We start from the raw sequence: 14,234 nt of genomic DNA, 5'->3' as shown, positions 1-14,234 counted from the left end.
TGCACTTATTGCTTATGATCTAGCCAAGAAGATGATTAGTAAGGACTAGTGAATACAAATCCATATCGTAGGTATCAAAAGCACAACTTGGTTGCCATCCCTTTCACCATATCTAAACTTGTACCTTGTTCCAATCGACTTGGTGGTACACCAATCCAACTTAACCACTAAACTTTCACTCTATTATAGATCAAGATGCATACCAAGTCATGTCCCAAGTATTGCAAAAGGAGGATCAAAGTTACAATGTTGTACTGGGAGGTGAGATCCAAACCAATTCCTACATTTTTTTAGAAGCATGCACACTAGATGAGTTGATGCTTGTAGGATTTCCTTATCCATTTGGTGGTTTATATTTATAAAGCTTTAAAAAAGAGTCTGATTAGAAGATGAACAATTTAAACATACATCAAAGTAAGCCATATGTAAACCAAGAATGGCTATCGATGAATATGTCTAATAAACACAAACCTTCATGTGCATGGAGGTCCATACCATGCAAAGTCCCACATTGAGTGTGCATTCAAATAAGTCTTTCAACAATGAAATGGCAATAACAACATAAGAAAAGTGGTAATTCCCTCCTTATGAATGGAAGACCATACCACACTAAGCCCTACATTGAGTGTGCATTTAAATAAGTCTTTGAGCAATGAAAGTGCAACGACAACTTAAGAAAAGTGATAATTTCCTTCTTATGAATGCAAGGCCATACCATGCTAAATCGGGCCTTGAGTATGCATTTGGATAATTCACGGAGCAATATTCAAAGTTTGTTGATGCAAAATGCGCAAGCAAAGTCCATGAAAAGCCATGTATATGCTTTAAGAAATAACTCCGCAAGTGCATAAGAGGATTACTAGGAACCACATCAACCAAGCATATAGATTCAATACCTTTGTTAGATATCCCATGTGAAATTTGATATGCCGGGCTACAAACATGAAAAATGACACACAGGTGAGTCCCAATGAAACAAGATGGAGGGTACTTGCCAATGCCAAAGGTCAAGCTAGTAGGTAATGGCATTAGCATTAAGGTCATCGTCCGTTTTGAATGTGGCAAGAATGCCAATGACAATAGGTTTGGATAACTATCAAATTAGATCCATTTTCTAATGCTAGTCCACATATCATTTTTGCTCAATGCAATGGGAATTGCCAAGGTAGCATTCTAAGAACAACCTTGTAAGTGAAGTTACAATGTTTATGACTCCTGACATGAATAAGCATGTTATGAAATCGACATTGCAAATTATGAATAAACACAACATACATGTGCATATTCCTCTCGTGAATAGGCGTGAGTTGAGAAAACATATCATACAAGTAAAGAATGTGCCATGTTGAGGCAACTTTACTAGGTTTAAGACCCTTAACAAGTTAAGGTACTCACATTTGTAGGAAGAATGTAAAAAGGCATGCAACACCGAATTCAGTTAACTTCAAGTTGCCCACAAAGTCTAGTAAGAGAATGCCTTGGAAGTGTAAGGGAGATTATCATGACAACCAATGTTCGTTGTCTATAGCGATGTACAACACGTACATAGAATTCAAAGGGCGTGAGTAGAGAAATGCTCAAAGTAGATGGCAATGATGCCCTTTGCTTTGGCGATGATAGGGTCTGTGATAATGCACTTTGCTTTGCCAATGATAGGGCTCTCCAATATTTAGAATACACGACCTCATGGAAAAAGCCAAATATTGGAGGGTTTTACCACATGTACACCATCACAAAAGAGATCTTGCCCAAACACAAAAAGGGGTGAGAAAGAGTCAAGAGTTCACATTGGCAAGGTTCGCTCGAATGTCCTATAATTTATCAAGCAAGTCAAGTCCAGAATACAAGGTTCACACGTTGCTTTGTTGAGAATGCAAGGATACATAGTTTGGAAAATCCCGTTTTTAGGCATGGCTTGTGAATCCTTTGGATCTATATTGCTCTTCTTCGAAACCTTTCCATGAAAAGCATTCTGAGATGATATTAAGCATTGGCCAACTATTTCATGTGAACATTCTGTATGGCTATTTTAAGGAGGGCCCTAAAGCCTTGATAATGCAACATTGAACAGAACTCTACAAAGTCACGAGTAAAGGGCAAAGCTGCAATCGTGAACTAATACTTTGCCCTTAAATATATTTTTGATAAAGCAAAAACTCTGAAAGGCATCTGTATAGCCGATTTCATAAGAACATTCCGTGTGTTTTTGGTCAAAACCTTGATACTGCAACAGATCGAGATCTACCCAGTCACACGGGTAAATGGGAAACTGCAATAGGGAAGCAGTGCATGTTGGTCTTAGTGGTGAATCTGTCTCTCACCTTGCCTGAAGAGGGTTGTCTGTGTAATGCTCCAAAGCACTAGAAGGCTCCCATTCCAGAGAGATTTCCAGTAACTTGGCAAGCGTGTAGGCCATCTCTCTCGAATGGGGCCGAGATGAAGGGTTCTCAGACACACAAGACCTGGCTAGCATAGCCACACTGAAAGCACATTCCAATGGGAATGCGTTTCGCAGGCGAGGGTCCATCCACCCCTTCAGCTTTTCCTTTGCATCAGGCCCAGCCAGTAATGGCCCAATGGCTTCACACAGAAACCTCTCCTTGCCGACCACGCCTGCCATTATCGCCTCCTCCCCTGACAGCAGCTCCAGCAGCACCACCCCAAATGCAAAAACATCCACCTTTGGTGACACCATCCCTTGTGTCAAATACTCAGGTGCCATGTACCCCTGTGTGCCCACTATGTGCCTTGTCTGTTGCGCTCGCGCCCGCTCGTCCTTGTCCCTATCCTGTGTGGATTTTGCCAGCCCGAAATTCGCCAGCTTGCCATGGAACTTCGAATCCAGCAGTATATTGCTGGACTTGATGTCCTTGTGCACAAAGCTCGGGTTTGTATGATCATGTATGTATTCAAGAGCTGCAGCAATGTCCAATGCCACTTGCAGTCTGTTGTTCCATATTAAAGTGGAAGAAGACCCTGCATCACCGGCCATGCTGTGATCATCATTGTCATGCAGCCAGTCACTGAGAGACCCGTTCTCTGCGTACTCGTACACAAGATAGGACTGTTCAAGGGAGGCTATGCAGAAACCCAGCAGGGTCACAAGATTGGCATGGTGGACCTTCTGGAGTATCTGAAGCTCTTTCGACACGTTCCGTGTCATGTTTTTGACCACAACAACGCGCCCTTTGATGACCCCGCGGTAGACCGCACCTTTGATATGGGTAGCAGGGCTGAAATTTTGAGTGGCCTCCTTGAGCTCATCCAAGCTATAGGAGGACAGCTTCTCCGAATTCGCAAAGCTTGACAGGTCTGCGTACAGATCCTCCAGCAGCTTCTGGTTCTTAAGATTCACTGGCTTGGTCGGTGATGGCACAGATATAGGAATCTCTTCTTTAATCTGCTTCCTCCTTTGACTCCTTCTCCAGCATATGACTGTGGCGATGGCGAGAATGATCACACATACACCTGCTGCTACAGCGATGCCAACATAAGTGCCTGTGTGAGACTTACCGGAAGCTCCTGATGGTGCAGAGGAGCCGGGTAGAGACGAAGGGGGGCCTGCGGTGGAGGCATTGGGAGCCACGGAGGGCTTGTTGACGAAGGGGAGCAGCACCGATGTGGCCGCGAATAACGGAGTTGCTGTACTGTTGAGCGTATTCGCCTGCAAGAACAGGCGCTCTTGGAGATTAAACCTGTTGATAATGGAGGTTATGGTATCCCCATCAGCCACAGGGTAAGAGTACAGCCATCGGACACCATCCGCTACCTGTGATGCAAAAGGGCATGCACATTTGACAGGGATGGTGACCTTCTGCCCTGGCTGAAGGTTTCCGACGATGGCGGTCGGGTTTGCATCCTGGATGATCTGGCAAGTTGTGAGGCCCTCATATGTGTTTTTGGAGAGCGTGTAGAAGGTGTCACCCGGCACGATGGTGTACGTGAAGTTGTAGCCTGTGTAGTTACCAGAGCAGGAGCAGTTCAAGGGGATGAAGAGGCCCTGACCTGGCGCGACAGAGGTCGAGGAGAGGCCGCTGGCGGTGGCGATGGTCCTGGCATTGATACCGAAGAGGAGACTGGTGATGGCACTGAGGCTGGAAGCAACAGTACCGGCCGGCTGGACGCGGAAGTACGTCGCAGTCTCGCAGGTGGGGGCGGTGGCGGCGCAGCGGTAGGCGGCGTTCTCCGAATGGTGAACCTTGCAGTCACTTGTGAGGAGCTGGGAGGGGTATGTCTGCTGGGCAAGGCTTAATTGGACGGAAAGGAGGAGCTGCAGGAGGAGCGACGAGATACTCATGGTGATGAAGATTGGGGGTTGGGAGAATAGGCCCTAGGAGCATTTTGCGTGCAAGCTTCTGGCTATGGCGGCGGCACATATTTAACATGAGGGAAATTGGAATTGACTATATGTGGTTCATTGATTCTGATTTTTCTATTAGCAATGATTATTTCTATCGCAAACTACGGGGGCAGAAGAGCCGCTCTCGAGTCTCATCACGAGGCGTGTGAGAGACAGGAATTCGGATAGTCAAGGTTACAGGGCGGGGCCCGGGGGCCGGGACTGGGGACTTCTGTCCCGAAAGACCCATAGGCTATGACCAGTTCATGCGATAAGTGTGTACACAGTAAGTCACCCTTCACCAAACGCAAAAGCAGGTTAGGTAGTTTCCCCTCGCGGCCCGCCGTGGTGGCAACGACTTCCATAACTTTGGAAGTGATCTACACGTCTGCAACACGGTATCTCGTCTCGTAAGAAACCTATGTTGTTGATATATCGAAAGCAAAATCGTTTCCCATCTACTGTCACACACTGCCTCATTAGTCACAGCAGTTAGTGGTAAAAGGTTCCCCCCGCGCCCACCGGATCATCCTTGGGCCCCCAACATGTAAAACTCTTCGTTAATACAAATGGGGTTGTAGGTTAAAGTGGTTTGAGCACGTGGGTGTGTGAGTTCAAACCTTGGGTACATTCCCGAGGCATCTTTCAAAATTTCAATCCTTTCTCTAAAACTATATATATATTTGTTAATAAGTGGAAATATAGGGATTTCAATAGGACAAAAGGTTGAAATATATCAATAACCTCTCATGTGAAGAACCAAGCATATGTTCATTTTTCACTAGAACTAGCTGGTTTTTTATAATGCGAGGATATATTAGATTGAAGTGATTACAAGTCTTCCTCTCCAAATCCATGACATTGTTACTCCTCTTAGGAGCTCCGTATCTTTAAAGATTCTTCATTTAGGCTCCCCTTGTCACCGAATAGTATGACTTCGCAAGAGATACTTGCATCAAACTAGGTGTGAATATCCCCTCTCGATTGAAGGTACTGCGCTAGAAACTTGTTATGTATCAAGAACATTACTCCCCTTTTTCCCTGGGCATTGCAATCGAAGAAGATTGAAGCATTAGGAGAAATATGGACTCTCTTTTTTGCCCTTTAAGGAGTGAATAAACAAATATAGGCCTAACCAATTAGAGAGATGGGATTCCAAATTCATGTAACATGAATCTTCTAGTCATATCTTGGTCCAAATCTTCCCTCAACAATAAAATAAGGGAAAATGTGGGGAATACAATGCTGACACTTCTTGGAAGTTTGTGACTCAAATTTTCATTTTCTCATTTTTTAATGTTTAACTTTTCATTTCTCCCCTTTTCAATTTCCCCCTCTTTCTTAGGCGGAACTCAAATTTATCATATCTCTTTCCCTACTTCTTCTTTCTTGATGAAACTTTACAATCTCATTGTTGATTGCCCTATCTGTAACCCTGTGAAATTTCATTTCCTCTACACAAACACAGAGTGAGTTTCACATGTTTTATGAGAGCAGAGCTTGTTCTACCAAAGCCCTAAGATTTTCTTCACAAAACTTTATAGGTATATTGTTCTCTTCCATGGATATTCTACGGTAAAGTTTTATCTCGTTTGGACAAAACTTATGCAAGTTATGTGCATTCTTTGACATGTAATTTCTTTTGTTTTGGTACTCTAGGAGTCTCTTATAGACAAGAACAATGATCTTTTGAACACTCAACTTCTTCTTCAACATCTTATGGTTTTATTGTAAACAAAGTTACATGTATATTGTCTTGTTTTTTGCATGCTCCATAGTTAAATTTTATCTCGTTTGGAAAAAATGTATGCAAGATATATGCATACTGAGCTTTCCTTTGTTTTTTAACTCCAAGAGTCTCCAAGGGTGGAGAACAATGATTTTTTAAAAACTCAACTTCTTCAACATCTTTGGGCCTCTTTACAAAGAGAGCCACAGGTATATTGTCACTTTTTTCTGTTGCTCCATGGTTAAGTTTCAACTCATTTGGACAAAGCCTATGTAAGTTATATGTATGCTTTGATCCGAGATTTTTTTTGTTTTTGTACTCTAGGAATTTGCCAATGAAGGAACAATGGTCTTGTTATAAGTCAACTTCTTGTTCAACATCTCTGGGCTTCTTTGTGAAAAGAATTATAAGTACAATGATTTTTTTAAATTGTTCCATTTAAATTTCATTTCATTTGGAGAAAACATTTACAAATTATACACATGCTGATATGTAACTTTTCTATTTGGTTATTATAGATGTTTTCACGGAGGAAAAACATCAATAACATACTTGTAGTGGAGGTCTTCAATAGGAAAGATAGTGGCAGTAATTGGAGTTGTGATAAGTACTATAAGTTGGATTGGATTTTGATACATCCAAGTACTCGAGGGAGTTTCAAGGTCACACATAAAAATGTTGCAAACCCTAGCAAACATTGGAAAGATAGAATTTTAGAGTTCAGAAAATTGTTTAATGGAACAAGTATAGTAACAGAAGTGTTGAGCCAACATGTTTATACGCACAAACAAATATTAGTATACGACAAGAACTACATTGCAAATTATTTAAAAAATTTAAGTTTTTAAATTTTATTATTGTTTATTATTTTGCATTAGAGTTGTTTTTAAAAATCTTTGTAGTGTTCTAATTCAATCTTGTTTTACTGATAGCTCTATATCTATCAACTTTGCATGAATGGCAAAATGTGGAATGTTTGAGAGGCAAGATACATGTTTGGCATGAAGGCATAGGTTATTTGATCTATGATCATAACTCTACAAGTCAACTTGCAACTCAAAATATCTTTTTTTAATAATTCATCGTATGTAGTAGAAAGCCAGAGATTGCAGCATGTCCCATTGCCACCACTATCTAGTGGTGAATGGTTGATTGGTAGCTTGGAGATGTCAGGAGCATGTAAGTCCAAGATAAAATCTGATATCAAAAGTGCTATGAAACCCACCACAAGCTCCAAAGATGTGCATCTTAGTTGGTTTATTCCATTCTCATTCTTTGCACATTTGTTCGGTTCCTATAAAACAAAGATTACTTATCAATGCAAGTGTCCATTCGAGGAATGGATGAGTCAGCCTATTGGGTGAGACTTGGCAAGTCAAAAGAACATATTTTGATGAGATGATTGAATACAGGGTCAACCAATCTGATCTCACATTCATGTAAATCTTTTTTACTACTTTGAATGCCTTGATTTGATTGACATAGGTCTTGCTTAGATGAATTGTTGTGTTAGTTGCATTTATTTACCATTATTATTTTTTTAATTATAGGTACTTTATTGCTAGACAAACTCTGTGCATTCACTTTTGATTTTGAAGATGCGACTTTTGCGAGGGGAGTGGATCAGCTTGGATCAAGATACTCGAGCTGAGACACATGGAGCTCTCATAGATGTGGTTATCTTGTGGAATGGTCATAATCCTTTTGTGGTTAGCATAGAGAGCTATTGGCCCATTTCTTTTCTGGCAAGAAATCCAATTAATGTCCACTAAGCCCCTCTGCAACTTCTATTTCAAGTTAGATAATAGAAAAGTCTGGATTCGTAGTGAGCAATCCATGACATGTAAACAATGTGCTTCTCCACATATCCTTGAGATAGTGGAATCCTTGTAATTTTTTTAATGAAAAACAAATATAAACATTTTTTAAAACTTCTGAGTACTTTCAATTTAGATCATTTTAGTTTACTGTGATCCAAGCGTGCAATAATACATACTGTAATTAGTCAATCGTGGTGGTTAAAATCATAATTAAATATGCAATATTGTCTTTGCATAATGATATATTGTAGCTCATCTCTTCTACTCATTTCTTACATTTAAATATTAAATTGGATCCAAGGGATTTGAAGGTCTTTAAGATTGCTTTTCTTTAAAAAATTCTATATTTTCTCTAGTTGTACTTGAAGTAAATATACTCAACAATCCAAGTATATTTGAGAATATAATAATGTAGAACGAAGCATTTGTCTGTATGAGTAATTTTAAGGGTGACTTTAAAGTATTGAAATAAAGAAACTAAGATAAGAGTTTTAATTTGAAACTTTAGGGTTAAAAAAGAACCCTTATTTTAAATCCTAGATACATAAAAGCTATAATTCCAAACTCATTTTCACTTTCATTCTCTACTTTCCTACACTTGTGCTCTCCTTCCTTCTCTCTTTGTGTGCCATGGCTACCACTTCTGCCTTCACCGCATGGATTAGCTCCACATGCTACACACACATAGGAGACCAGATATACCCTAGGTTTTGTGTGACCTTTAGTCTAGAGAGCTCACTTTCCACCATAGACCCTAGCTCTAGTATATTGCCATCATTTTATGATGTGGCAAACCCTCTCATCTACTCTGTTCCTGACTCTACTCTCAAATGGGTTCCCATAGATTTCTTATATAGTTTATGTGTTGGATCAAGCCGTGCAAAGGTGATAAATTGAGCCCTCGTACATGTGGTAAATCATCTCCGCACCGCCAGACTAGTACCCACCTCATCCCAGGACCACGCCACGATGGATCTCATCGACATTTTCCATATATGTTTTGTGTACTAAGGTGCAAGAGGATAGTGACAAAGACATCGATGCATCCTCTCGACCACAGCTAGAGTATTTCGAGAGGGAGCTTGAGGAGATCGCACTCGATCCTAGCGTAGAGGTAGCACAAAGCTTTGCCATCGTGCACCCACCTCCTTGCCCTGATGAGATGCCGACAACAAGCGATGAGCCACCCCTCACTTCTCTCCATGCTATCATCATCGAGGGGGTGGAATATCTACTCATGCAAGATGTACTAGAAATTTTGGAACTAAGAGAAGAAACACTATATTGTATCATGGTGCGTGATGCATGTGATGATTTGATAGATTTTGATATACAAGATGCCCCAGTACATGTTGATGAGGTGGCTCGACATGATGGCACGAGTGTCGATGACATCTTTGCCATTGTGAGCATCCAAGAGCAGATTGAGGATGCGGCGCCATAGTGTAAGATCTTAGATGAGGAGTTCGAGCAGTTGCAAGAAAGCATTTTTGGACCTCGACCCTAGACCTCAAACCCCGACTACACAGTACCATCCCAGAGCACACAGATGTGCCTGAGGTTTCACTGCTATTAGGAGAGACATTAATGGGTTCATTGGTGGATGGACTCGATGCTTTATTCATCGGCTCTCCAGCGCTCTTCGTCTCAATGTTCTTGGGGTCCACAACCATTTGTAGCTACTGTTGTTTTCGATGTTTTCTCCTCTTTTTCTTGGTCCGTGAAGGTGCATCTCTCAACAACTCAGGACCCTAGACTAGGTCAACCGTTGATGTGCTTGGTTGGGCCTCAGCATTCTCTTTCTTTAGTGTGTCTTTACGGGACATGGCCTTGGCTTGCTGAATAGCCTCGCTAGGTTGTGAGAGCACAACTACCTCCCTTTTCGAAGAGTCTAGCTCTTCAGCCAAGTCCCTTGAGTTTAACTCCTCCAGCCTAGGCTTTAGGCACTTTGAAAGTGCTAGAGTTGTAAAAGAAGTTGGTTGCGACACCTCCTCCACAGGTAAACTACTAAGGACACGTTCCGCAAGGGGTCTTGTCACGGCCAAGGGCTGTGACTGCTATGATCCCTGATTTGAAGTAGTAGCAGCTAGTTCAATGGACTTGCTACTATTGGTGGATTGCGGTGTCAAGTCCTTAGAGCAATTGGAAGTGGTCATGTCTTTTGTTTCCCTTAGAGCATTCACTTGCGTAGATCGAGTATCTGTTGATCTAGCCACGGTGGATTGCACAGGCACATCCTTAGGTTGAGAGCTAAGGGTGGTGTCGTGTCCTGCCTCTTGGACATTTGGAAGCTTTGATGTAGGTCGAGATTGGGATTGAGTAGTCACACTTGACGAGTGTTGTGCTTCCTGTGTCCATTTAGGGGAAGAGGGTGTAGGAGGCATGGAACTCCTAAGTGGCTTTGACACTGGCTGGGAGATTTGCTCGTGGCTATTAGATGATTGTGCTATTTGCTTTTTTGAGCATTTAACCTTGCCCTGAGCAATGTTGTGCCTATGATGCTTGCTGTCCTCTTGGGAAATCAAAAGCTCCATGGGCACTAGCGGCTTTTGCGTATCCTCAACAATTACATTTGGCATCTGCTTGTCAAGCATGCTAGGCCGAGGATCTACTTTTTGATAGGTCATGTTTGGTTTCTTGACTTCAATCGCGTGGGGCTCAATCACTCCCATATTTTTGGTTCGAGACTTGGATTTTCGTTTAGGTTTCCTCCTACGCTTCTTTGCTTTTGACATAATTTGGGCGTCTGACAGAGGTGGTTTAGCAGGGGGTTTTGGTACCCAAATCCATCGGTTGCCTGCATAATACCCTTGATCACGAAGCAATGCCTTGGATATCCATCATGGTGTTGTGCTAGCTCTCCATTGATGCCTTCACCCATAAGGCTTGGGCTTCTTTCGTGGTCTTCTACGATATTTGTGGGTCCAAACCCTATTCTTGGCCTTGTCTCCTAACCTTTTTGTCTCAAGGATGGCCTCACTCACTAGTTCTCTCTGTTCAACCTGCGCTTGCATCAACTATTTCAACAACTCCTTGCTCTCATTACTAGGCTTGCTTGGTATGTCAGAATGCTCCTTTCCCTTCTCTCGAGGTTTGGTGAGGTCACCCTTGTTAAAAGTTGTGATTATCCTCACACCTAGTAGTGTTAGGTGTATCCTCTGTGCTATATAGTCGGCTTCACACTTCATTGCCTTTTTGAAGGGCCTTCCTAGGAGGATTTCCTTTCCACAATTCTCGTTATTTGGAGGAACATAGAACAGAACTAGCAAGCTTTTTGTTTCAATAGTTACAAGGATTCTGCACCTCCCTAGAAGTGCTTGTGGGTGTTCCCCATAAGGGTTAAGAGTTGCATCAGTCGGTTTGAGCTCTGGTTGACCTAGTAGAGTCCATGCTTCGTAAGTCAAGATATTGAAATCTGCTCCTTCATCAATGAGAGCATCAACACTATGCTCTCTTTCTGCCATGAGTTTGACCCTAAGATAAGCAGGTGGTACTATGGCTTCATCTTCCAGGTCTTGGCTTGTAAATTTAAGCCTTCTGACAAATGTCGATGATGGATCTATGATGTGTCGTTAGCTCTACGTGGTCTTTGGGTCAATTTCGGGGTTTAGATGCATCAGAATTTGTGTTCTGGATACCTGTCCGATTTTGACAGTTTTTGCTCCGATTTTAAGATGTCCGATTTTCAGGAGTCCGATTATCAGAATCAGACGTCCGATTTTGGGTTGGTCCGATCGGCTTAGTGGTCCGATTTTGGTCACGTCCGATTCTGGGAGTCGGATCGAAAAAGTGGTCCGATTTTCAAAGTGGTCCGATCCTGAGAATCGGATCAGATAGGGTGGTCCGATTCTAGTCGTCGGACGGTCCGATTTTGGGATTGGTCCGATTCTGAACTGGGTCGATTCTGAACTGGTCCGATTCTGGGACTCGGACGGCCTGGTCCGATTCTGGACAAGTCCGATTTTGGACGGCTTGGTCCGATTCTGGGACTCGGACCGCCTGGTCCAATTCTGAGTGGTCCGATTATGGACTGGTCCGATTCTGGGACTCGAACGGCCTGGTTCGACGGCGCGGACGGCAGCCCATGAGTTGTGCGCGATGTCTCTAGGTCAACGTCTACTCCACCGAATCATCCGGCGCCTTCCAAATAGGTACAAAATACTACAAGGAATTGCCAGACATGCCTAGAATCACTGTGGTGCTCGAATCAAACGGCACTCCAAGGATCTGTGCCCTTATTTCCCTGTTTTAGCCTGTTATATAGCAACAGAAAATCCTACTGTTTACTTTTTTTTTCTTTGTTTTTTCCTATCCTAAATGTATACAAATCACAAAGCAATCACCTACACTGCTCCAACATGCTTTTCCAAATCCAAAAAACCAAAAATCTACCTTCTAAGGAGATCGAATACCTCTTCAAACTCCCTCACTTCCTACCTATCTACCTCAAGCACTGGTTTGGGAAAAACCCTACTTCAATGCTCGATTCGAAGCGCGCAAGCACTCAAGGCTTGAATCCATTGGTCCCGGCAATGGAACCAAAATGTGGGAGCTTTCACTCAACCGCCAAGACCCACGGACCGCTTATTGTTTCAAGTGTTCCAAGCTGAGTACTAATGGCTACCTCTCACATAACCGACGCGCCATCCATATCTACGGGTGTAGTGAGCTTACCTCCGTGCCATTCGAGTTACCTCCTCTCCCGCGCACTCTAGTAGCTCCACGATCCAAGTGCAAGCTTCAAGCAAGCTCGATCCTCAAGCTCCACGCTCCAAGCTCCATTGCCGTGAGCAAGACAAGAGAAGAGAAGAGAAGAGAAGAAGTGAGGAGAAGATGGAGAGCTTCTCCTCCTCGGTCCCTCACCCTCACACACTCACTCCCTCACAGTCTCACACTCCCTCTCTCAAGCACAAGCTCAAGCAAGTAAGAAGAAGAAGAAGAAGAAGAAGAGGAGAGCTACTTTTGGCCATACACAAGAATGAGCTTCTCATTGTCTTTTCAACTTTATATACAAAACCCTAAATCCCTTTTGGGCGGTCATCCCCTTTTCCCTTTTTTACATGGCCGGCCGTAGCCTAGGCCCCTTTTTCCCATTGTCCTTCTATCTTCCTAGCATCCTTTCCACCGCCCGTCTACATTTACAAATTGCACGGTCGGCACTCCTTGAATTAAACCATGATGCACTTGTGCTTTTTTACAAAAGTTTTGACTTGCGCTTTTCCTTGTGCGCCTTTCTCCCTTATTTAGGACTCTTCTCCTTGTGCGTCTTTGTCTTCTGTTTCTCTTTGCCTTGGCCTTTGTCTTTGTCTTTTGCTTTAGCTTTTCCAGATTTTCCACCTTCATTCATTTGAGGGTTAACAAGCTCCATCCTCGTCTTCTAGGAATTTGCTGATCAAACCCTTCATATTCACTAACCAACTGAGGGGGTTGAGAATTAGAAGTGGTAGGAGATGTAAGTGGAATAAGTAAAAGAGGATGAAGAGATGGGTAGGCAAAATCATAAAAGGAGGAATAAGTTAAAGAAGGAGTGGCTGAAAATTTTAGGGAATTAGTTTAGGAAGGGTGTTAATTGATAAATAGGAAATGTAGAAGGTATATGGATAGATGGAGAAGGGCATGGTGGAGAAGGGGAAAATAATCTACCTTCGATAAAAGAGCAATAGATAAATATGGGAATTTGAGGAAAAGATTGAGGTTGGAAAAGAAGGGGTAAGATTGCTGTTGAATTGGTTTGATAAAGAGAAAAATAGGTATCATAGCGATGAGCCATTTGTTTGTAGTACAGTAGGCTAGGAACAGAGGGACCTAAAATAGATCTTCTCTTATAGGCATAAAACAAGGTTGAATAAAATGGATGGTTTTTGGAAAGGTGAGCTAAGAGATCCACTCTCAGTTGGTTAGTGCTCTGTACATAGGTAGAAGCTATGTTCTGACGTTGATTTAGGACCACAGAATCAATCATTGAGTGCCAGGAATTATCAGGACAAGTAGCCACTTTTGAGGAGTAACACTGAAACATGTCATCTATCCGCAACTCCAAATAGTTGACATACAAAACAACTTGCAAAACCACGTCTCCCACATATCGGGCCATATCTACTTCATCTAGAATCAACAGATCACCTCGTAGATACATATATGACAGCAACATGGTATCCGTCGTCACAGAATCTTCAAACACCATACGGACCACTTCTGTCAGTAACTCAGGAGACTAAGCACCACTCCAGCCATCCTCTGGAAGAGGAAGATCCATAATTAAAAGCTTCATGTAAAAGGCCAACTTCTACAATTGATAGTGGACAAAGAAATAATGGTCCGGAGGAACATATCCTTGAAAATGCTC

General features: G+C 42.5%; 1 protein-coding gene across 1 annotated transcript; it reads right to left on the bottom strand.

Moving 5' to 3' along the window:
• Nucleotides 1-1,478: 1,478 nt before the first annotated feature.
• LOC148035504 (protein LYK5-like) lies at nt 1,479-4,415 on the bottom strand. The gene has a single exon (XM_087677466.1). The coding sequence runs from the start codon at nt 4,295-4,297 to the stop codon at nt 2,318-2,320; it is 1,980 nt and encodes a 659-aa protein (XP_087533592.1). The 5' UTR covers nt 4,298-4,415; the 3' UTR covers nt 1,479-2,317.
• Between the last annotated feature and the right edge of the window lie 9,819 nt (nt 4,416-14,234).

Source organism: Lygodium microphyllum, chromosome 5, assembly GCF_053477565.2.
Source record: "Lygodium microphyllum isolate KBCC chromosome 5, Lygodium_microphyllum_v1.1.10, whole genome shotgun sequence".
Classification (NCBI taxonomy): domain Eukaryota; kingdom Viridiplantae; phylum Streptophyta; class Polypodiopsida; order Schizaeales; family Lygodiaceae; genus Lygodium; species Lygodium microphyllum.
This window is presented reverse-complemented; position numbering and strand designations above follow the sequence as displayed.